Source organism: Topomyia yanbarensis, chromosome 2 (assembly GCF_030247195.1).
Source record: "Topomyia yanbarensis strain Yona2022 chromosome 2, ASM3024719v1, whole genome shotgun sequence".
Classification (NCBI taxonomy): Eukaryota; Metazoa; Arthropoda; class Insecta; order Diptera; family Culicidae; genus Topomyia; species Topomyia yanbarensis.
The window spans coordinates 436,629,592-436,653,494 of record NC_080671.1 but is presented as its reverse complement, the minus strand read 5'-3'; the positions used below and the strand labels follow the sequence as shown (position 1 = coordinate 436,653,494).

The window sequence follows — 23,903 nt, the reverse complement described above, 5'->3', positions numbered from 1 at the left end:
ACCAGTCGAACTAACCAGTCTATAAGAAGAATTTAATAGAAGAATAGTAAGTGCGCAGTGCGGTTAGAATCCAGTTTTTAGTGCCACAAGAAACACAATGAATTTTTTTTATATAGTGTATTGTGTATATTGGACCTAAAATTTATCGAATGGAATGGAAAACTGTATATTGCTTAATGACCGAATTACATTTCTTGGATTTTAGTTTAGAATTGCTTCGCTTGCTACCCAGGACATCACTCGGAACCAGCCAGGCGCTCACGCAAAACGTGTAAATTTTTGGGTTTTGGTGTCTAACTGGCGTCAATTTGGTGCTAATTTGGACTTGTCATTTAACTGGTCCCAATTTGGTACTAGTTACTGATGACGAGAATCCGAAACACTAAAAACCAAACTTTTAAAGTCTTGTGCCCTCATGTATTAAATATGGTCCAATTCGTAAAAAATTTCTCCTTTGGAAAATTTGTGCAGGCGGAATGGTCTTCAAACCAAAAGATTTCGATTCCGCTTTCTCATCAGCAAACCAGAACTTCTGTGTTTGCTTCCCAGGATATAGCTCGGAACCAGCCAGCTGTTTAGGAGTTTACGCAAGGTATGTGACGTTTCAGGCGCCAATTTCGTGCTAGTTTAGACTTGTCATCTAACTGGCTTCAAGTTGATGCTAGTTACTGATAGAGGGAATCCGAAACTTTTAAAAACAGTGACAAATGCACTCCGAAATTCCAGAAAAAAATAGAGCTAGTACTAAGGTACTACGGATACTGAAAATAGAGGATCCATAGTTGGCGAGACTCCAATATACAAATGGTTGCTACAGCAGAAAAAATCATAAACATTAATATTTCCAGACAACGGAACTTTCATCAATAAATAATGTTTTATGAACTAATCTAGTTTTTCTCTAAAAATGGATGTATTTTCGCAATTAAATTGTCTTTTATTTTAAAATGGATGACGAAGCGACAGACTTCGAAATTGACACTTTTTAAACCACCCATTTCAACATCCATCATGGAAGGTTATGTGTCGTTTTCGTCGTAGACCGCTACCTGTTCAGCTAAAATCTAACATAAAATAAATATTTACCATAGAGTATAAATTTATAAGTTTATCTCATATTGCCATTACACAACAACGCAACCGCAATTCCCTAGAATATTTCAATCAGATCCACATCCCGTTGAACTTCATATTTGACCAACTTCCCGTATCGTTTCAACAATCTCCTCCAATAGCACTCGACGTCCTTCATTCTCAAATGGTTCCAAATATGCTGATAGCCACGGTCAGCAATTTCCTGCGCTAACTGGTCATGCTTTTCAAAAAACAGTATCAGTTCCTCCAGCTCCTCCTGGCTGGCATTAACTGCCACCGGTACATAGTGGACCCACGGTTTCAGCGAATTGTAGAAAAACTCCTGCCACTCATCGCCCACGTGAAACACCAATGATTTGCAGAGAAACAAATGCTTGAAGCGAAAGCTTGCCGCTACTCCCCTAAAATTGAACAGATACCTATACTGGCAGTGATCCTCCAGTCGAACTTCCCTGGCAGGTTCTGCATTCAACGTATCCTTCGACGATTTCCATGCTTGATTTTTTGTATACTGCGCATCGATCAGCTCCGGCCGACGACGTGATAGCAGAACCAATGCATCCCGTTCATCTGATGTTCGCGATCCACGGAAGAAAGCTTTTGCTTTCTTCTTTGCCCACGGCCACTGTTTGGCAGCTTTCGTAATCGAACTTCGATGCTGATCCCACCGTCCAAGTCCGGTTGGATAGAGAGAAATCGCTGGACCACCCTCCCAGAAGGCCCACGTGGGATACATTATGTCCAGGTAGTCATCAGTTTTACTGAATGACAATACTGGTAGCTTTTCCATGTGTCCCCAGTTTCGGCTAATCTGAGGCCAATCGCGACAGTTGATAATCAGCTCCATATTGGGAAGTTTAGGTAAGTTTGGTTTGATAAAATGTTCCACCCCGGAACAGCGTGCCGGAAACATGCAGTCTTTTTGACGATACATACGGTGATCTATGATTTGATACTTGGTACCGTACGTGTGGGCTCTTTCAATCATCTGCCGAGTGATACCGGACTTGAACGGACGCATATCGTTTTTAAGTACATCCGCGTGGCAAGAACAGTTCGCAGATTGGCACGGTTTATAGTTAGCGAGAGCTTCTTCTATTAGTTGAAAATACTTGTTATGAACTGGAAGGATAACAGGTCAGCTTGAAAATTTAATCCAATATTAATCTTTTACCTGGTGTGTACAAATTAACAGGTGGTTCGTCGGTTGTTTGTCCTGTGCAGCTTCCTTTTTCCACACATTTGCCATCGTCGCTGTAGATCTTCGGAGCGGTTATTATTATTATTAGAAAAATAAGTGGAACATTCATCATAATACTGAAATTTCACAAGAAAAACTATTTTAATCACTGGAATGTAATGCAAACGAGATCAAACGAAAGTTGAACGGTACAATTTGTTTACAATGAATGAACACAAATAAGGATGAATGAAATGAACTAGACGCTTGTTAGGCACCTTTGGCACGCTTCATGTGGTTCATCTAACGGTTCATCGAGATCGACGGCTTCGGTACTAGTATCGGTTTTGTTTTGATTATCTTCTTCTGACGTATCGTACTACACGTGAATCATGAAAATCATCTGTTTCGACGCGTAAATTTGTGGAAATTGTGTGACAAAATCGACGAAACCAACGATGACCATCACGGAGTACATTGGAGCCTTATCCGATAACCCGTACTTCGGGGCCGGTTTCGGCCTGTTCGGTCTCGGTGCCGGTGCTGCAATGTTACGTAAAGGACTGCAAGGAGGGTTAATTTTGTTCCGCCGGCATTACATGATCACTCTTGAGGTACCCTGTCGGGATAAATCTTATCAGTGGTTGCTGCAATGGATCACCCAGAAAGGAGCCAGACATACCCAACATCTCAGCGTGGAGACTTCGTTCGAACAACGAGACACAGGCCATGTTAAAACAAAGTACGATTTTATACCATCAATTGGAACACACATTATGCGCTACGGTGGTACCTGGATCAAAGTCGATCGGGCGCGGGAACAGCACACACTCGATCTGCATATGGGAGTTCCTTGGGAGACAGTGCAACTAACTGCGTTTGGAAGAGATAAAAATTTGTACTTTAGAATTCTGGAAGAAGGTATGTTTGTGTTCACCGTTCTCTTATACATTGAAATAATGATTTTATTTTGCAGCAAGACACCTGGCCCTCAAAAACACCGAAGGTAAAACCATAATGTACACTGCCATGGGATCTGAATGGCGGCCATTCGGCCATCCACGAAAGCGACGCCCTATAAAATCGGTTGTTCTAGATACCGGTGTATCGGATCGTATTCTACACGATTGTCGCGAGTTTATACGGAATCCTAAATGGTACGACGATCGAGGGATTCCCTACCGCAGAGGCTATCTTCTGCATGGGCCACCTGGCTGTGGTAAATCAAGTTTCATCACTGCATTGGCAGGAGAAATTGAATTTGGCATTTGTCTGCTGAACTTATCGGAACGGGGACTGACTGACGATCGATTGAACCACCTAATGAATGTTGCACCCCAGCAATCGATTATTCTGCTGGAGGACATTGATGCAGCGTTCCTTTCACGCGAGGATACCAAGCAGCAAAAGGCTGCTTACGAAGGACTAAATCGGGTTACGTTCAGTGGTTTACTGAACTGTCTCGACGGTGTAGCTTCCACCGAGGCGAGGATCGTATTCATGACAACCAACTATTTGGATCGATTGGATCCCGCATTGATTCGGCCGGGACGTGTGGATGTTAAGGAATACGTGGGATACTGCAGCAGACACCAGCTCGAGGAAATGTTTTTGCGTTTCTACACCAACGAAGAAGGTGCGATTAATGCGAAAATTTTTGCGGATAGCGTTCTGAAAACCGGCAAGGATGTAAGTCCCGCGCAGATTCAGGGATACTTTATGATTCACAAAATGTCCGATCAGCGAACGGTGCTGGATAATGTGGCCCATATATGGGAAAATTAGCGATCGTTCTCGTGTAGTTTGTTTGGTGAGGCTGAAAGTGTAGACTGATGTTGAATAAACTGCGAGAACGCCATTGAGCAAAGTATCTGTTTATGAGCAACTTGGTCGTTAGTTTTAGTAGCTATATCTTTACACATAAATTAAATGTACTACGTTTTACAACAAGAACAGAACGTTTTATGTTTTTTTTGCATTATAAGTTTAAAATAACCAGTAATATACTAGAAAATTGGATATAATTAGTAGCTGACTTCTCGCACATTGAATGACAATGGTTTTCAAGGATTTTACATTTCTATTGTTTCTTCGGATTCTGTTATCAGATAAATTGGTTATCGAGTGAATTATCGTATTTAGTTCAGTAGCTTTGGGCAACTCACAGCTTGCATGTATCTTTTCTCTAGAAGAACGATTAAATCATCTTTCGTAGTGTACTTGCGAGTTCATGTCGATGATACACGGAGAATGCTAGTGGACCGACCTATTTCTTCCCTACATTACAACACAGAAGGAGTAACTATTATACAGAGTGCGATTTGCACATATTATGTTCTGTGATAGGTCTTATCAATAGCAAACGGTTACAAGACGCGTCAGTAAGAATCAGTATATATTGATTTGGCACGTTCCCGTGTTATTCGGGGCTTTGTGCCTTGCCCTGTAGTTTTATCATTTTCCTGGTGGGTCGGGAATGGTAGGTGAAAACAGTATTTAGAGAAATAGAAAATTACAACACAAAACAGTAAACAACCTGAATGCTTCACTCCCGAAGAAATGTGCACCCTAGTGAAAAATCCTACAGCTCTTTACCATACTGAATAAGGAAAAATAACATACCCTAGAGTTTTAGCTACCTCAATATAGATTCGAATGTGTATAGAGAGCTAAAAATGTAAGAAATTTTTGGACATTCTTGGACTCGCACCCGGAAGAAAAATTTTAGCGAATGGGACTGCGCTAAGCTCATTTCACAATAGTAGAAACCACAGAGCCAGACCGTCATTCTTTGCGAGGAGGAAATATCACCTTAAAAGATTTAAAAAGAAAACTACATTTAAGTGTAAGGTCGCTGGAAGCAAGTATTCATTTTGGGGCCACAGTATTGTTTGACGCGTTGTACGATCTATTGAATAACTGTTTCAGAGCCCAGTAACCTGAAAACGATATGCGCAAGTGCTTCTTGTTCCAGAGACGCATATAACGGTTTAATGTTCAAGTGTGCCTCTAGAGCAGCAGTAGGTGTTGTCGTGAAGCACCAGGTATCGTCATCAGGGACATTGCGACTTCTCCCACCACACAATGCACCCGTATGTCAGCATTGGTCTAACAATTGTTATGTAGATCCACCAAATGTATTTGAGTTTGGATCTCCTTCTTTTGATTCTCAAATCGATGCGAGCAGACCAACTGAGTTTTGAATCAAGAATTACCCCAACGTACGGCCTTCCACGGACTCGGCGTCCTCTTCCTGGCTCCCTGCTGAATATTGTTTTTGCAATTCTTTCTTCCGACATTCGTACCACATGACCAGCCTATTGCAGTCTGCCGTATTTTATCTGTTTAACAATAACCGCAGTTTTGTACACTTGGTACAACTCATGATTCATGCGTCTGCGTCACACTCCATTTTCGCCCGATTATTGCCCGCAACACTTTACGCTCGAAGACTTTGAATGCTCTCCTATCTGCCTCACTCAACGTTCTCGCTTCTTGGGCATAAAGAGCGAAGACTTTGAATGCTCTCCTATCTGCCTCACTCAACGTTCTCGCTTCTTGGGCATAAAGAGCGACAGGGAGGATCAGTGTCTTGCATAAGGCAACTTTTGCTGACGTTTGTAGATTGTGAGACCTAAACTGATTACGTGGACCGTAAAAGGCTCTGTTGATAGCGGCAATACGCCTTTTTACATCACGAGAAACATCGTTGTCGCACGTCACAAGTGTACCAAAATAAACTAATTCTTCGACTTCTTCAAACACGTCACCATCAAGCATTACCTCGGAGCCCACACCACTAGAGTTACCTCTCTACCTGCGACCATGTACTTTGTCTTGGCTAAGTTGCTAAGCCTATCTTCACTATCTCCGTCTGAAAAGGCACGAAGGCCTCTTCCACTACTCTACGATCGATTCCAATTACAATTACAATTACAATTACGGCCTCTGGCCGTATTCTTCTCGTTCGTCACTCTCTGACACTCTTCAGCGAACCAACCGCTTCGTTGGCGCCGCTGAGCTATATCTATCACTTATCACGCAGTTATAGTCATAGCTTCGTGGACAGCCTCCCACATGCTGTTGACATTGCCAGTTACGTTGGTCTCATCTTCTGGTAATGCTCAGTTGCTACACATTCAGCCGAAAGACGTTGGATATTGAATCGCATCGTTCTGTTGTTTCTTGAACTCGTGAGGCTGGATAATCATGCACGAATCTTTGCTAATACGAGATAATGATCCGAGTCGATGGTTGGGCCTCTGAAGGCCTTCACATTAATGACATCGGAGAAATGCCGTCCATCTATCAGTACGAGGCTATTGAGTTCGAGCTTGAGCTTGTGCGACCACCCCTGGCTGCTACTCCGTTATCTTATCGATGACTAGCTGAAGTCTAGGGAATCAGCAAATAATTACGCTTGGGAGTAGTGAAGCATCTTTCAATGCTCCTGCAACTCCTGGTGGATGTTTTTTCCTTTTTTTTAGAGAGCAGTAAAAAAAATTTAAGAATACCCTGAGAAGGGAAAATGTGCAAAAACCCTAATGTCTCAGGGAACGGGTTTGGGCTGCCTGATTCCTCCCTGGCACTACTTTACGGCATTACTTCGAGGAGGGGCTTTTATGTGCATAGCACCCACTCTAATTCAACTACTTACTAGTTTGTTTCTTCCGCAGGGTTACAGCGCCACTCCTCGACACACCATCAGTTCTCCACCATCCACACAGACTGGCAATTTCCGCATGGCAGTCGGAAAGCTGGCTGTGAGTCGAGACTTAGTGCTCCTTCCCTACGAAGACAATCTGGGCGGCAAACTTCAAATTGTCTAATTCACGGAACCCTTGGACTCCCTTATGCCATTTAGCACCATGACTCGGTCCCCTTGTGCCAGTTAGCACCGCAACTCCTTTCTCGTACAATTCAGCGCCATTTACTCGTTGAGCTCCCGACTTGTTCGCGAACTACTCGGTCTAGTCCCCGACAATGGACTTAGCCTACTCCGACGGAGAGTTCCCCGGCGAGAGAAGTTCTCTCGCAATCGAGCCAACCCTGCCAGGTGTCGAGGTCAGTTCGGCGATTCCGGTGGAACAGGGCGTCCAGATCGCTGGTGCCCCAACGACCTGCGACTGGTGGTGTCTCTTCGCGGTCTACTCAGTCTAGTCCCTGGCGGTGAATCTAGCTTACGTCGACGGAGAGTTCCCTGGCGAAGGAAATTCTCCCGATACCGATTATTCTTTGGTTTTACCACCACAATTTCTTGAGCCCTTTGACTCCCTCTCGTTCCGTTTCGCTCTACTTTCCCGATAAACCATTCACCTCGCACTTGTTCGCGAACTACTCGGTCTAGTACCCAACAATGGATCTAGCCTGTTCTCCTGAAACCGAGCGGTTGATTCCTCCTGATACCGTGGTTCGTTTCTGTGAACCACTTAGCTCTCCGCGTCGTCCCGATCTACTCGATCTAATCCCCGGCGGTGGATCTAGTTTACTCACGAGCTACTCGGTAGGGTGTAGAGATCGGTTCGACGATTCCGGTGAAGCTTGACGCCCGGTTCACAGGCGCCCCGACGACCCAAACTCGGTGCTACGTCACGTACTACTCAACTGGTCCCCGGCGGTGGACCTAGTTTACATAGTCAGAGAGTTCCTCGAAGGCGGAATTTCTCTCTAACCCGATTTGTGGCTACTTGTTGGTACCTTTACCACTTCCTCTGCGGAGAGTATGCTCGTAACCACTCTGTTGACAGCGTCCCAGGTATGTTCGTCGTGGCACATCTCTTCGACGATATTGTCCACTGTCATACGAGCTTCTTCGAACCTAGGGAACTCGAAGACCACGTGTTCCTGTGTCTCCTGCACAGTCGCATGGCCATCAGCCGGAATGTCCTGTTCAGGTTTTCAAGGTTCCGCTTGGTTTTCAGCGCAGCACCACAGGCAGGAACCCCATATCGGAGTATCGATGAAACAGTAGACGTCTCGTGTTGCTTCTTGGGCCGCCGACGTTTGGCATGATTTTCCCTATTGCGTTCGTTGTCTTCACTGACTTTTCACAGGCGTAGTCAACGTGGTTGTTGAAGCTCAACCGGTCGTCGATTATCACTCCCAATTGCTTCAGTGTACGCTTCAATACAATCACGTGCCCTCCAACGTCGATCTGCATCCGCTGAGCCGCTTTGCAGTTACTGACCAACAACGCCTCCGTCTTGTGGTGAGCTATTTGCAGCTTGATCCCGTTCATCCAGCTTTCGATCGCGTCTATTGTCACCGTCACCTCCACTTCTTCAAGTGTCACACCCATCACCGTTAGTGACACGTCGTCCGCGAAACCCACGATTTTCACTTTCCTAGGCAGCTGCAGCGTTGAGACAGCAGCACTCTGCTCTGAAAGTTGCTCTTCAGGATCTGGCATAGATAGTCGGGAACCCTCAGTCTATGCAGCGATGGCTTCCCAGCTAGCACTGTTGAACGCGTTCTTCACATCTATCGTGACCACAGCGCAGTAGCGATGTGTGTGTATTTGTGTGTGCATGTGTGTATACAATCCATTTCCAAGTGTCCAGCAGTGTTTTTATGGAAGAAACTTGTCTGCATCTATGTAAAGATATATTTGTTTTCATCGATAGATGTACACATGTTTAGCCCTGGAAATGAAAGGCGGTAGCTCTACTGTACATCCAACGACCCATTTCAAGAATGCCTGTTCCTACAAATACATTCTGAGACCGCCATACGATAAGCCCCGCGTGTATACATCCACGTAACAATTGGATATTTGCAATATATTTGCACTTCCAGAATGGAAAATATTTTTGATTCTGGCACGTATTTACAAAAAATATTGAAAAATGACATGAAACGATCTCACCAGCTCTGAATAAATTAATTTATGATTGTGAAGAATTCTCCTCCATCCGTGAAATTGTTGCATCAGCTACCCAGGTGCAGGCGGCGCTGTAGGCACAAACAGGAACGAACGGGCGTATTTTTTCGTGGCTTGCTTCACATACTTCAATGGCAAAGTTGGGACGATAAATTTTTATGCAAAATCACACTTTTCTCGCGATATTTCAACCTACTAACACGTAACTCAACAGGAAAAACTACCTACTAAACGATCGGCTTCATTTTCCCGTTAAATATATTGTATATCACTGAAAAACTTTGAAAAATATTGGACGTGAACGACGACACGTCCGGGCGATTCGCCAGTGCTGCCACTTCTCCTTTCAATGTGCAACTCCTGGTAATCCCAAACTGTTTTTATGGTTTTTATTGATCAATACCGGCGCTGGTCAGGCCCGAACGTAGATCGTGGAAGGAATGTTAGTTCGATACTTGCTTTTGTTAGAGGCCGTATATACTACCACAGATAACAGACGTTTAGGCTCGATTTGAATCGTGTGTAAATACCCGCTGCTGAAATTCCGAATAAATAAGACATCTGAAACATATTTGGCAAACGTTTGCAGATGGCGCAGTGATCACTACAATGCAGCTAGAGTGCAGCTGTCAAACACGTGTAGCAAACAGTTGCGCAGATGGCAATAGTGAAACACGGATTTTCAACGTATATCAATTTGAAAGTTTACACAGGTTTTTGAAGAAATTTTGTTCTAGCCTAAACGTCTGTTATCTGTGATACTACTGCCACCCCACAAGTATCACGGGAAGAGAATACTTGTTAGTAAGTATAGAAGATGGATTCTACTTCTTCATTACCGGTGCCAGAGAGGTGACTGCACTATCTGGACTAGATATCGATCCGTCAACTCATGGACTGTGGGACCAACGGCTTTGCTTCCCTTCCGAAGGAAGACGTGACCACAGATTTTTTCACCTTTGAAAAATCTCAACGACCACGACAGGGATTGAACCAAGACCAACTGGAATGATTGGGGTCGCGCTTACCACTCAACCATTGGCGCCGTCGTTCATCTACCAGTACGAGGCTATTTGGGAAAAATTACTGCCGCTTGGGTATCTCCATGTGTACTTTCGGATATCCTTACGTGCAAAATAGGTTCTACTGATTGTCATCCACCTAGCAGCAGCAAAAGTTACAAGCCGAAGGTCATTATCATTGGTAGCAGAATGAAGACTCTGCGTAGCAATATTTGGGTGAAAGAACTGCTCCCTCCCAATCTGTGCATTAGCATCTCTGATGACTATTTTAACATTTTGTCTTGGGCAATCTCCGTAGGTTTTATCTAAGCTCTCATAGAACGCGTCCTTCATATCATCGGACTCGTCGTTAGTTGGCGCATAAATACTGATTAGGCTGTAGTTGAAGAACTTGCCCTTATTTCTTAACACACAGATTCGATCGTTTATCGGCTTCTACAGAATAACTCGCTTCATCCGCTTCTCAATTAGTATGAAACCAATACCATGTTCTGCTCTTTCACCACCGCTGTAGTAGATGTGGTACCCGAATGAAGTGTTCGCAATGGGGTCCACTGCTTTGAATTCGCGTTCTCCGGATGTCGTACTTCCTGTATTGCTACCACGTGCACGCCAACATTACGCAGTTCGCGAGCCAGGAGCCCTGCGCGTGCGGGTTCAAAGTTCTTAAGATGCAAGATCCTAGTTTCTAATCGTTATCCCTTATTCGTTGTCGGGTTGTTTGCGGTAAATCCATTCTTATTCAGCCGCTGGATGTCAGTCAGACGCTGTTTGAGCCACATTTCCTGATGAATAGACGCTCGGATACGCACCTCCTGACTTCGTTGGTGTCAGAAGCACAACAGTGCCCAGGCTGCACTACAAGCTAAGCACGCCACTCTCAGGTTGCGGTCAGTTGTCATCTTTCGAACCGTGGAAGCGTGAGGTAGGAACTTATCAGCTCACCATTTGCAACACACGGTTAATCAAGGATGGTAATAACCGATGTTCACTTGAAGGTTCTGCAGGATATTATTGTAGCGTGGATGAAGAAGGTTACTGTGGGCTGTCATTTCATCTTCTTACAAGACGGAACACAACATGCTCATTGTCGTAATTTTCAGTCAAATCCCCGGGTGCCAAAACGAACCGGTGGTCTTCCATCATGGTTCCTGTCCTGATATTTTGCCACTTGATCCGCTGCTTCGGTGCTGGTTCTTCGAGCGATCCGTTTGCCACGCTGTTCGGTAAGGTATTGGAGGAGCCACTTGATCCGCTGCTTCGGTGCTGGTTCTCGAGCGTTTCTAAGCGATCCGTTTGCAACCGCCGTTCGGCAAGGGATTTTGGGAGTCACTGGATCCGATGCTTCGGTGCTGGTTCGTGAGTACTTATAGGCGATCCGTTCGTCACGCCTTCCGGCAAGGGATTCGGGGAGTCACTGGATCCGCTGGTTCGTGAGTGATTCTAGGCGATCCGTTCGCCACGCCGTCCGGTAAGGGATTCGGGGAGCCACTTGACCCGCTGCTTCGGTGCTGGTTCTCGAGCGTTTCTAAGCAATCAGTTCGCCACGCCGTCCGGTAGGGGATTCGGGGAGCCACTGGATCCGCTGCTTCGGTGCTAGTTCGTGAGTGCTTCTAGGCGATCCGTTCGCCACGCCGTCCGGTAAAAGAATGAGGATTGATTGTCACATGGGACCTTAAGCAGTCCTGGCACGATGGCCCACCGGCGAGACAGGTGGTTGGCGTAGGCCCCATAAGCCACCCCTTAAAAAACCCACATAACGAACAATACAGAAGAGAATACGACCCAGAACAATCGGCAACGACCCAGGCGACGAATAAAGGATCACGATTGGAAACTCGGAACATGGAACTGCAGATCGCTCGGCTTCGCAGGATGTGACAGGATAATCTACAACGAGCTAGACCCCCGCAACTTCGATATCGTGGCGCTGCAGGAACTTTGCTGGATGGGACAGAAGGTGTGGAAAAGCGGGCATCGAGCGGCTACCTTCTACCAGAGCTGTGGTACAACCAACGAGCTGGGAACCGGCTTCATAGTGCTGGGCAAGATGCGCCAACGTGTGATCGGGTGGCAGCCGATCAACGCAAGGATGTGTAAGTTGAGGATCAAAGGCCGTTTCTTCAACTACAGCATCATCAACGTGCACTGCCCACACGAAGGGAGACCCGACGACGAGAAAGAAGCGTTCTACATGCAGCTGGAGCAGACATACGACGTGAAAATTGTCATCGGCGACATGAACGCACAGATAGGAAGGGAGGCAATGTACAGACCGGTGATCGGGCCTAACAGCCTGCATTCCGTATCAAATGACAACGGCCAACGATGTGTGAACTTCGCAGCCTCCCGTGGAATGGTAATCCGAAGCACCTTCTTCCCTCGCAAAGATATCCACAAAGTCACCTGGAGATCACCGGACCAAGTAACAAAAAATCAAATCGACCACGTTCTAATCAACGGTAGATTCTTCTCGGACATCACACACGTCCGCACTTAACGCAGTGCGAATATAGATTCGGACCACCACCTGGTTGCAGTATGCTTGCGCTCAAAACTTTCGACAGTGCATAGCTCTCGTCGAAGCCGAACGCCGCGGCTAAACATCGAGCGGCTACAAGATGGCAGAGTGGCTCAAGAATACGCGCAGCAGTTGGAAGTGGCACTACCAACGGAAGAGCAGCTAGGCGCAGTTGCCCTTGAAGATGGCTGGAGAGATATCCGATCCGCCATAGGTAGCACCGCAGCCACTGCACTAGGTACGGTGGGCCCGGACCGAAGAAGCGACTGGTACGACGGCGAATGCGAGCAGTTAGTCGAAGAGAAGAATGCAGCATGGGCGAGAATGCTTCAACACCGCACGAGGGCGAACGAGGCGCGATATAAACAGGCACGGAACAGGCAGAACTCGGTTTTCCGGACCAAAAAGCGCCAGCAGGAAGACCGAGATCGCGAAGCGATGGAGCAGCTGTACCGCGCTAAAGACACACGGAAATTCTACGAGAAGTTGAACCGCTCGCGCAGGGGCCACGTACCACAGGCCGACATGTGCAGAGATACAAACGGGAATCTTCTCACGGACCAGTGTGAGGTGATCCAGAGGTGGCGGCAGCACTACGAAGAACACCTGAACGGCGATGCAGCAGACGACGAGGATGGCACGGTAACGCACCTGGGAGCACGCGCGGAAGACATTACACTACCGGCTCCGGATCTCCAAGAAATCTAGGAGGAGATTAGCTGGCTCAAAAATAATAAAGCCGCTGGGGTTGACCAAATACCAAGCGAGCTACTAAAACACAGGGTGATTACCAAGATTTGGGAGGAGGAGATTTTACCGGAGGAGTGGATGGAAGGTGTCGTGTGTCCTATCTACAAAAAGGGCGACAAGCTGGATTGCTGTAATAACCGATCAATCACCCTGCTGAACGCCGCCTACAAGGTACTCTCCCAAATACTATGCCGTCGACTATCACCAATTGCAAGAGAGTTCGTGGGGCAGTACCAGGCGGGTTTCATGAGCGAACGATCTACCACGGACCAGGTGTTCGCTCTTCGTCAAGTACTGCAGAAATGCCGCGAGTACAATGTGCCCACACATCATTTGTTCATCGACTTCAAAGCCGCATACGACACTATCGATTGAGATCAGCTATGGCAGATTATACACGAGTACGGATTCCCGGACAAACTGACGCGATTAGTGAAGGCGACGATGGATCGGGTGATGTGCGTAGTACGTGTCTCAGGGACGCTCTCGAGTCCCTTCGAATCACGCAGAGGGTTACGGCAAGGTGATGGTCTCTCGTGTCTGTTATTCAACATCGCGCTGGAAGGTGTAATAAGAAGAGCAGGGATCGACACGAGTGGCACGATTTTCACAAAGTCCGTTCAGCTACTTGGCTTCGCCGATGACGTTGATATTATTGCACGAAACTTTGAGAAGATGGAGGAAGCCTACATCAGACTGAAAAGAGAAGCCAAGCGCGTCGGACTTGCCATCAATACGTCGAAGACAAAGTACATGATAGGAAGAGGTTCACGAGAAGAGAATGAGAACCGCCCGCTTCGAGTTTGCATCGGTGGCGACGAAATCGAGGTGGTTGAAGAGTTCGTGTACTTGGGCTCACTGGTGACCGCCGACAATGATACCAGCAGAGAGATTCGTAGACGCATCGTGGCAGGAAATCGTGCTTACTTTGGCCTCCGCAAGACACTTCAGTCGAACAGAGTTCGCCGTCGTACGAAGTTGACCATCTACAAGACGCTGATTAGACCGGTAGTTCTCTACGGGCACGGGACCTGGATCATGCTCGTAAAGGACCAACGCGCACTTGGTGTCTTCGAACGGAAAGTGCTGCGTACCATCTACGGTGGAGTGCAGATGGAAGACGGCACATGGAGACGGCGAATGAACCATGAGTTGCATCAGCTGTTGGGGGAGCCGCCCATCTGTCATACCGCGAAAATCGGACGACTACGGTGGGCCGGGCACGTAGCCAGAATGTCGGACAATAGCCCGGTGAAAACGGTTCTCAATTGCAATCCGACACGGGATATCAAGAACATCCCTGACGGTATACTTAGGTTGCTCAAAAGTAATCAAATCAAGGCGGTGATGACATCTTCGGACCTAAACATGGTAAAACGTACATGCGGTAATTTCCGGAAGCGTTCCGAAGCAGTTATCGAAGGCGATTTTTAATTAAATAATTTAAAATACCATGTGTTACGACAGAAATTAAACATAGTCTTGGACAGTGATCTGTCTGAGAAATTCGGATATTAGCCATTTGCACTTTACTTGTATGTGAAACGATTATATTATTATTTTTGTCAAACAAAATTTTTGTTATCAAAACTCTAGCACTTGTTATGATGTCGTAACTTAATTGCAACATAAAAGTTCACTGCTTCTTCTGTTCATGATTTTCTTGGGTTGTAATCGATAATGAAACATTTATCCGTTGTTCACACCAGCAACGAGCATTTTCTTGTTTATTTTTTAATCCTACTCTCGCCCAAAACAAAATCAGTTGTTTTTCAAACTATTCTTCTGTGACACAATTTCCTTGCTCCAAGTGTTACTATTTACATCTATATGAGACTCTGTTAAGCCACAATAGAAATGTTTTCATCTAGCGGGCTCCTCGAACAGACCAACAGAACAATGATCTAATTTTGACTCTAAACTCACGCTTCTCTTTCGAGAGGGAGCACTACTGTATGCGTAATGTTTGCTATGTCAAAAGCAGGCAAATCAAAATAAATACCTCTAGCTTAGAACTACAAAAACAATAGAAACACATCAAATAACCTTAGAAACTAGCATGTATGTATGCATTTCAGTATGTGTGTGTGTGTCAATTGAATACATTGATACCGTTAGAAATAGAGGTACCGGTAGAATAAGTGACAGCGCTAAGTTCCAAATGAACCCATTAAAAATATCGAAAAGAAAAAAACACTCGCACTAAGCCGAGAATGGAGAGATCCACTTGAACTTGTCCTTCGGCGGTGCCTCGTGGTATTCTCCAAGACCGCTGCCACCGCCAGGCAGCTCGTGATGGTAGAAATTACATTCCACCTTGTTCATGCAGTGCTTCCCAAAGCGGCACATCTTCGGATGGTAGTACGGACACAGCCCATTCGTGCAGCCTGGATAGTATTTACACATCATTGGAAGGGGTTTAGCACTTATGGATATGTAGTTCGAAACCGGAACTACCGAGGAAGCTGAAATTAATGGTGAAAAATAATCTAACCGGTTTACTCCGAATCCGAAATGCTATGCACTTACCCAATGGAGGGGCTGACGGTCCACTAGGACCCAATCCGTGGCTTGCAAGCGGTTTCGTGTGCATATAGTTACAATCCAGCCGATGGCAGGTTTTGTCGTATTTGCAAAACGGATGTAGATAAATACATTTGTCACCGAATTTACATGCCGGAAACGCTTTACAAATAGTGCTCGGATGTAGAAACTCACAGGAGTCGCCCTGACGACAAAGTGGAAAGTACTTGCAGCGTTCTTTAATGGTGGCCTTGCTCTTGGACAGTCCATCCGAAGGAACCGAAACGGAGCTGAGCACTGTTCGTTAAAGGGTAAACGTATTAATTCATAGATCATTGATAGTTTAAAATTACTTACATTGTGGTATGTCATCGAATTTTCTGCTCGATTCCAATTTCCTAATTTTCTTTGTCGGAGTTTTTGGTTCAGCACTAGCAGCGGTTCCACCATTTTCCTCCGCACCACCACTTTTCCTCCTCTCGTCGTCATTCCCTCTTCGTTCACTCTCGCGCTCCTTCCGCTGATCCTGCCTACTACCAACGCTATCCTCATCCACACTGCCGGCTCGTTCCACCGATTTTCTCTCCCGTAGCTCACGATCTCGATGGTGATTGTACTCCCCATCAGTATCATCCGCTTCTTCATCGGTGAGCGCAAACTGAATAGGCGACACACGCTTCCGCTTGCGGGACGACGAATTGGGCTCGATTTTCTCGTAATCCGTCTTAGACATGTAGATGGGTGAGGAGGACACACTGTCATCTACCAACAATTCTTTAGTGCGCTGTAGTAGCAATTCGTTCAAATCTCGACTCGGTGACGTTTTTTTATTCGAATTAGAACTGGATGCACGAGCCGATTTGGCTCGCTTGGCAGGACTGGACTTTTTCGACGCGGATGATGATTTGGATCGCTTTTCCGGTGGGCTTTTTGATGCACCATCCCGCTGTTTGCCAGCATCCTTCGAAGGAGTTCTTACACTGAAGCGTTCCTTGCGTCGTTTGAGAGTTTCCTGATGGACATGATCATCGCTTTTGTGCTCCTTTGGCGGAGTAGCGTTTCTTTCTGCTTTGCTTGGGGATACTTTGACACCGATTCGATCTTTAATGGAAAGTTTCGGTTTTGCTAGGGGAGGTGGCGTGTGACTAGGAGAAACGCGAGAGGTTTTTTTGTACGACCCGCCATCTAACGTGACAACAAACTTAGGATTTTTAGCGACCTCCTTGGGGTCATATTCTTCGAGCGATTCGGAGACAACATGATCAGACAGTTTTGCAGAGGGTACATAAACGTATTCATCGCTATCGGTGTCTGATCGACCGGACATCGACATGGACACTGGTTCCGGTATATATTCGTCATTGGCGTTAGCCAGAATTCGCTGCAATTCATCATCCTCGTCGTCGTCACCGCCGAGAACATGATTTACAATGTCCTCATCTTCATCGTCATCATCATTGTAACCAACAGCTATCGGCTGCAAATCCTCTGCCTTCGCCCCCGGAATTTCAATCAACATTCGGCGATGCCGCAAGGGAGTTTCCTCTAGATTGCTTATCGTTTTCTTTATATTTGCTGTCGTCGAACGCTGCGCTTCGGCCATGGCTTTTAAAAGGAGATTTTTGCTAGGTTGCTTGTTTTTCGGTATCTGAGGACGGGGCTGAATTTTCACCACGCTTGGAATCGGAACTTCCAGCTCATCTTCTTCCATGTATTCCGGTTTCGGGGGAAGAACAATTACTCGAGAACCGATTCGAGTTCGCATGTCAGTTCCGTTGCTCACTTTACCAGCCAAACGGCCTCTGTCCCGTTCCCGTTCGCGCTCACGTTCTCGTTCTCGCTCACGATCCCGTTCACGACCTCGTTCGCGACTCTTAGCTCTGTCCCGTTCCCTCTCCCTTTCACGCTCACGCCTGCTCCGAGATTGATCCCGATTATTCTCCCGTCGAACCGGCCAACTTTGAGGAGAGCGTCGCCGGTCTCTCTCACGACTCCGACTTTTATTGGGCCTAGCAGATTTGGCCTCTCTAGCCTTAGCCTTCTGTTCTTCCATTTCTTTTCGACGAAAAACTGGAACGTACAATTCCCGTTCTTCCCTTCGATGAGCCGAAAGGCTTATAATATTTCCTTTGTTTGTAACAGGCTCAGGAGCCGCCGCTTCTGAGGTCGCTTTAGGATCTGGACGCGTTCCCAAGCGTTCCATAACAGATTTCTTTTTTGCCGTCAATGCAACCGGTGGTGGAGGCGTATCACTGCGCAGTTCTTCCTCAGGTTCCTCACGTTTTTCCGACTCAACGATTGCTTTCAGTTTCTCCTTCCTCTTAGCTTGGGCAATACCACCATCCTCGATATTCTCCAAATCATCATCGTTAGCCTTAATGTTTAGAAAGTCCTCATCTTCCGACTCATCGGAACCCATCGCTTTAAGCTGCTTTTTTGCTTGTTTAATTCTTTGTTGAATTTCCTCCAGCTCGCACAATTCTTTCTGATGTTTTTGCAGCGCACTCTGCCCAGCAATTTCCGAAATAGTTGGAATATCAAACTCATTTTCTGTTCGTGAATTAGAGTTTTCTTGTAAGGGAGGAGTCGTTTCTCTCACATCCTTCTTCGGAGCAGACCCTTCAATATCTAGTGACATTTTCGCTTGCTGAATCAGCTGATTAGCAAACACATCCTGAATAGAACTAGCACCCAGCGGGGCTGGGTGTGGAGGCGTACGTATTTCTTCAGCAGCATCCGGGCTCTTCTCCTTCAGTTTCTTTGCTTTCTTATCTTTCTTTTTCTCCTTCTTGTCCTTTTGATCGCTAGCCTTGCGCTTTCCGCTTGAATCCTTTACGGGTTTCCCCGTTCCACCGGTGGTTGCAGCAGACGCAGGCAACGTCACTTCCTCCAATTTCTGTAGAACCTGGTGCAGCCAACTTACGAACACTTCAGTTTGACTACCCAGAAACAGCTGCAAGTCATCTATCATCTGCTGTCGGGAACGTTTGTTCGCCACCATAATCATCACATAGTCCGGTAGTTCATCGTCGATGTATCCACTTGCTGAACCAGTACCCAGCTCGATAAGTTTTGCCTTGACGGCGCTCTGTATCATATTGAAATATAAAAAGAATGCACCCCGTATTAATCGTTCACTTTATCAACAAATCACAATACTAGACAGAAAAAAAATCTATGTGCTTACCCTCATCTTCTGGCCAATTTCTGACCCAAGTGAATCCATTTTGCAGTGCTGTCCGATTTCCACCAATAAAGTTTAACTTTCAAACCAAATCACCAGGGAAAAGTAGATTTAATTTTCATTGACTGCTGTTGTAACCATTTGAGTGAAAAACTTTTCCTTTTCATAGATCGTGCACCACCACGGAACAACTTTTGACGTTTCTTACTTTTACTTTCTCTGCACGAACGTTATGAAAAGCGCACGAATACAGTACAGCTCGTTCAATCCGGCCTGCAGGAGATAAACCGGTTTCGGCGAAGTTTGTTATACATTTGCGGCAAACATTCTGTCAGAAGCCAGGCAGACTTTTGAAACAAGCTCCGGTTAGATGAAAGTTTTCAACTTGAAGACTTTTTTTCATTAGGTCCAATCTGCAAATGATAGCCCTCTTTATTCGCTTTCTCTTTCGATTATTACCTGTTGTTTCGCGGTAATAATCGAAACGTTTAACGTTTTAAACATTTAACGGTATGTTTCGAAAGACAAAGGTTTTTACTAGCTTATTATGCATACAGTTGACGGGAAATCAGAAAAGTGACCGAGTAATTCGCAGAAGAGAAAGAAAACAAAGAGAGGCTCTCTTTTGCAGATTGGACAGGAAAAAGTCTTCACTTTTCTTTGAAATTGCTTAATTCTTGTGTGTTTTTTAGAAGGGCCAAAAAGCATACCGTCAAAATTCACTTTTAGAGGAAAATGGACAAACCATTAATCGTCGATTATGGAACATAGCAACAGACGAAGAAGAAAACTTTTCTCTTTCATAAAATGTTAACTTCCACTTGTTCAAAATGTTCTAATTGACATTAAGCTCGAAATGAGAAAATCAAGTTTAAAGCAAATATTTACAAATTTTCAGCTAAAATTACACACAGAATTTTATTTATACATCGATAGCATACTGTTCTATCTGCCTCTCGTGTCTTCTGCTGTAAATTTTATGCATTGGACATATTCGGTCTATCCACTCATTGAATGCTTATTAGAAGTATATGCATGAAAATCTAGGGGACAGATCACTTGTGATGCATTTTTAAAAATCAGCTAAATGAAATGCATTTCTTTCCATCAAAATATAAATTCGTAATGTATTTTGCGTTGCGTGCAATGTATTTTGTGTTGCGTGCAATGTATTTTGCGTTGTGTGTAAGATGTCAAAACCCTACAAAAAATTAGCCCTACATTCAACAAAACGTCGAACAAAGTGAATCAGCGTAGGACGTTTGTTAAACAAACTTTTCTGCAAGGGAGTGCAAAGTTGATGCAAAAATGGAAATTAAACGCATTTTTTCTAATTTGATGAAAATTTGTTATACATTTCTAGAGTAAATAAAATATAAATTTATAATGTTTTCGTAGAATTATAGCGACATTATAATTTTATACACTTTATAAGCAAATATTGCATTGAGGAATTTTCGAACTTGTTTTCGAACTTATTCTTAGTGTGCGCTGGATTTGCTATTTTTAATTGTTTACATTTGACGTCGAAATCAAATCGTTTTTCAAAATTAAATGCTCTACACTGAAAAAAATCCAAACGTTAATTCTATTTGCTTCAAACCGCTTAAAATTCATATGAAGAAGAAATGCTATTGTTATCACGCGCACACATAGCTTCAATGTGTCAACTGTATAAACTATATATGCACACACATAAGTTGTGCATATTGTTATAGAGTGGGGTTTTATGTGTCTAATAGTTATGAAATGTGAATGTAAGATTAATATTTCTTGTAAATACACACATTAGGTTTATGTGCCAGCAAATAGTGTCTATATGCCTCCGTTAATTGCAAAAATCTATGTGTAAAATCAATAGGCATAACGTTTACTTTTTTTTGAGTGTAGGTCGGCTTAGATCCCAAGTGCGGTCGTTCTCGTTCAGAGATGCCAGATTTGCAGACAAGTCTGCAAATTCGCAGACTTTTAATTTAAGCTGCAGATTTTTTCGATGACGCAGATATTTGCAGATTTTTTAATTTGGTTGCAGATATTTGCAGATTTTTTAGTTTTGTTGCAGATATTTGCAGATTTTTGAATATAAAGGCACTGGTTACACTAGCTTTCCTGACATTTTTTTGTTCTTCCCAGACTTTTAAAATTATTATTGCAGACATTTGAAAAAAGTACCTGGCATCTCTGTTCTCGTTATTGTGGCCGTCAATATTCATTCTATCGGCAGTAAAGCGGAGCATGATAAAAAGAAGTTGTGCACAAACTGGAGCTTTTGAGGCCGTTGTTTCCTATCACTGAGCTTAGGCAGGAGCGGGAGCTACCGAATTAGGGTAAGTATTGATACCTACATGCTTGTAAGTAGCAAACTAATTATTTTAAACTGTTGTACGAGCTAGATCTAACAGTCGAAGTAAAGATGCCATTGCCAAAGAAATGTACGAATGCTAGAACAATCAAACTTTCCCACGGGAAAAGAGACCATCAAATTTGTATACTGATAAGGTAATATATGCGGGTTTCGTGGAATTTCTTTTGGATAAGTCAATTTTTTGCTCTAGGGCTTCAGAAATTTACCAACTTCTGTAGCCAAAACTGGCATGTCATTGACAGGGGATACAGGAGCTAAAAATACGCCAAAGACCTTCAAGTTATCTGCCTGTCGGCCAGAACTGGATTTATTATACCGATATGCGGAGAGATCACCAAGTTGCACGGAAAGAAAATCGCCGAATAAAACGGAAGCAAAGTCAAATAGCCAGGCAATACTGATAACAGTGCTTTGTGAAAGTAAGTATTGTCTCATAAGAACTGTGTGATAGTGAGACTTATGTTGCTTGATTTTAGCTCGTTCATCGTCATCGGAAGAACGAGAAACTTGGCGAAAATATACCTTCCGCTCACATCTCGATCGGGTTCATCCTAATTGTCTAATAACATGAATCATATAACTGAAATCATTAAGATAAAATAGTGTTTGAAAGAGTCGAAAAGTTTTATTTATTGGTTAATCGTTGCCCCGTTTTATTAAGACAGAGCATATCGTAATGCCCTGGAGTAGTCTAAAAATTTATTTAGATTAATAACGTCCGGTTTATGAGCGATCACGTTTTCATCAATGTCTCGGTCCATGTATTTGAAGATTTTTTGTGTAAACCTTAAACACTCCTTTTGCAGCACATGCTGCATCGAACTTCAAGTGATAACGGAGAAACTGTGTTCACGTTGTCGACTGGCAATATCGGAGGAAACCTCCAGATTGTTTTCTTCGGTCCGCGCAGTGGCGATAGCTGCTGTTCTCAATTTAGTAAATTGCCGAGACAGGCATTTACAGGTATTCCCCGCTCATTGAATCGCAATCGAGGTCCGATTTTTACAAACGGTCTATTTGGTTGATGAGTGTAAATTTATAGAATTTCATCTGAAAAGGCGCAACGTTTGTTTCCATGCATTCGTAATCACTTAGACGCCGAAGTGGAGAATCTAGGAATGGGCGATGTCGATGCGATTTTTTCAAAATCGATTTTTTCAGCTTGAAAAATCGATTTTTTGTATTCGATCTTTTCGGTTCGATGTTTGACAACATCGATTTTATTGATTCAATAAAATCGGTTTGGTGAAATCAATTTTATCTGTCAAAGGAATGGCGACCTCTTTTTAGTTTTTACTCGCGGCCAAGGATGCCAAGTGCTTTTCCAAAAAATCTGTAACATTTTTTGAAAAAAATCTGGAATTGTCTGGACGGCCTAAATTTTTTGGGAGAGCCATAAATGTTACAATTTATTAGTGAAACATTTTTGTATGTTCCTGCAATCCAAGACTCTTCGACAAAATTAGCGAACTGTTGGCGAAAAAATTAGGGTATGCTGTGTTTCCAGCTTTTCTAAAAAGTTTTGTTTTGAAAAGTTGTAGCTCAAAAGGTGGTTAAAAAATCAACCATGTATTCTTGTAACTTATTATTCTAATTGTCTGGATAAATCTGGACAAATTCCTTGAAATCTGGATCAGACAAACATAAATCTGTATGTCTGGATGACGCTTAAATATCTTGAAGAATCCAGATAAATCTGGAAGGTTGGCACCCCTGCTCGCGGCAAAAATTGAGCGCGAGGTCAGAAATCTGTACTAGTCTGTGGATTATAACAGAAAACTGTGGAAATCTGTGCATTAAAAGAGAAAACTGGAAATCTGCGTAGTTTTAAAAATCTGTGCAGAACATTGAAAATCTGTGAAACAGACTGATCTGTGTACCTGGCATCCCTGACCAGCTTAGACGGGAATATCATTAGTATTACATTGTGCGAGCTTGTGATCAATTTTCGTTGTATGCTCATCTAAAAGTATTCAAAGTAAGTTATCCAAACGGACGAGTATTAAAGATACCGATTTGATCGGTGGAACAAGACGAATCTTTTTCCAATGATTCCAGGCGATTTTCGATTTTGGATAGCATATATCACCATCATTCTCATCATAAGACTCAAGGAAAAAATGGTTGGAAAACATCCGATTTCTTATCAACAGGGATGCCAACGGTACCGATAAACTACATTTTTTTCGATATATTTACATTTGCACAAGCCGTACAGCCCGCTACAGCGACGCATCACTACAGCTCTTGCCAGTGTTATATATTGACTTACCAGCTTTTACTCTACTTCCGTTCGGACAACGCTAAATCCGAAATCCGTTGTAACCGTGAACTTAGTTGAAACCACCGGCAGAAGCAAGCAGAGGGAAAACTTAGAGAAGAC

General features: G+C 44.2%; 3 protein-coding genes and 1 long non-coding RNA gene across 4 annotated transcripts; 2 read left to right on the top strand and 2 right to left on the bottom strand.

Moving 5' to 3' along the window:
• Positions 1-923: 923 nt before the first annotated feature.
• Positions 924-2,668, bottom strand: LOC131685550 (O-glucosyltransferase rumi homolog). Its single transcript, XM_058969357.1, has 3 exons — positions 2,554-2,668; positions 2,270-2,412; positions 924-2,217 (listed from the first exon to the last, which is right to left on the bottom strand). The coding sequence occupies exons 2-3, from the start codon at positions 2,406-2,408 to the stop codon at positions 1,151-1,153; spliced, it is 1,206 nt and encodes a 401-aa protein (XP_058825340.1). The 5' UTR covers positions 2,409-2,412; positions 2,554-2,668; the 3' UTR covers positions 924-1,150.
• Positions 2,669-2,733: 65 nt separating this feature from the next.
• Positions 2,734-4,254, top strand: LOC131685549 (mitochondrial chaperone BCS1). Its single transcript, XM_058969356.1, has 2 exons — positions 2,734-3,196; positions 3,252-4,254. The coding sequence occupies exons 1-2, from the start codon at positions 2,734-2,736 to the stop codon at positions 4,058-4,060; spliced, it is 1,272 nt and encodes a 423-aa protein (XP_058825339.1). The 3' UTR covers positions 4,061-4,254.
• Positions 4,255-15,007: 10,753 nt separating this feature from the next.
• Positions 15,008-19,368, bottom strand: LOC131685547 (zinc finger CCCH domain-containing protein 14). Its single transcript, XM_058969354.1, has 4 exons — positions 19,159-19,368; positions 16,329-19,059; positions 15,978-16,268; positions 15,008-15,913 (listed from the first exon to the last, which is right to left on the bottom strand). Exons 1-4 carry the CDS (start codon positions 19,195-19,197, stop codon positions 15,651-15,653), a joined length of 3,324 nt encoding a protein of 1,107 aa, XP_058825337.1. The 5' UTR covers positions 19,198-19,368; the 3' UTR covers positions 15,008-15,650.
• Positions 19,369-21,566: 2,198 nt separating this feature from the next.
• On the top strand, positions 21,567-22,065 carry LOC131682045 (uncharacterized). The gene is made up of 3 exons (XR_009304014.1): positions 21,567-21,654; positions 21,711-21,939; positions 21,997-22,065. It is a non-coding gene; the product is annotated as an uncharacterized LOC131682045 (long non-coding RNA).
• The last annotated feature ends 1,838 nt before the right edge of the window (positions 22,066-23,903 follow it).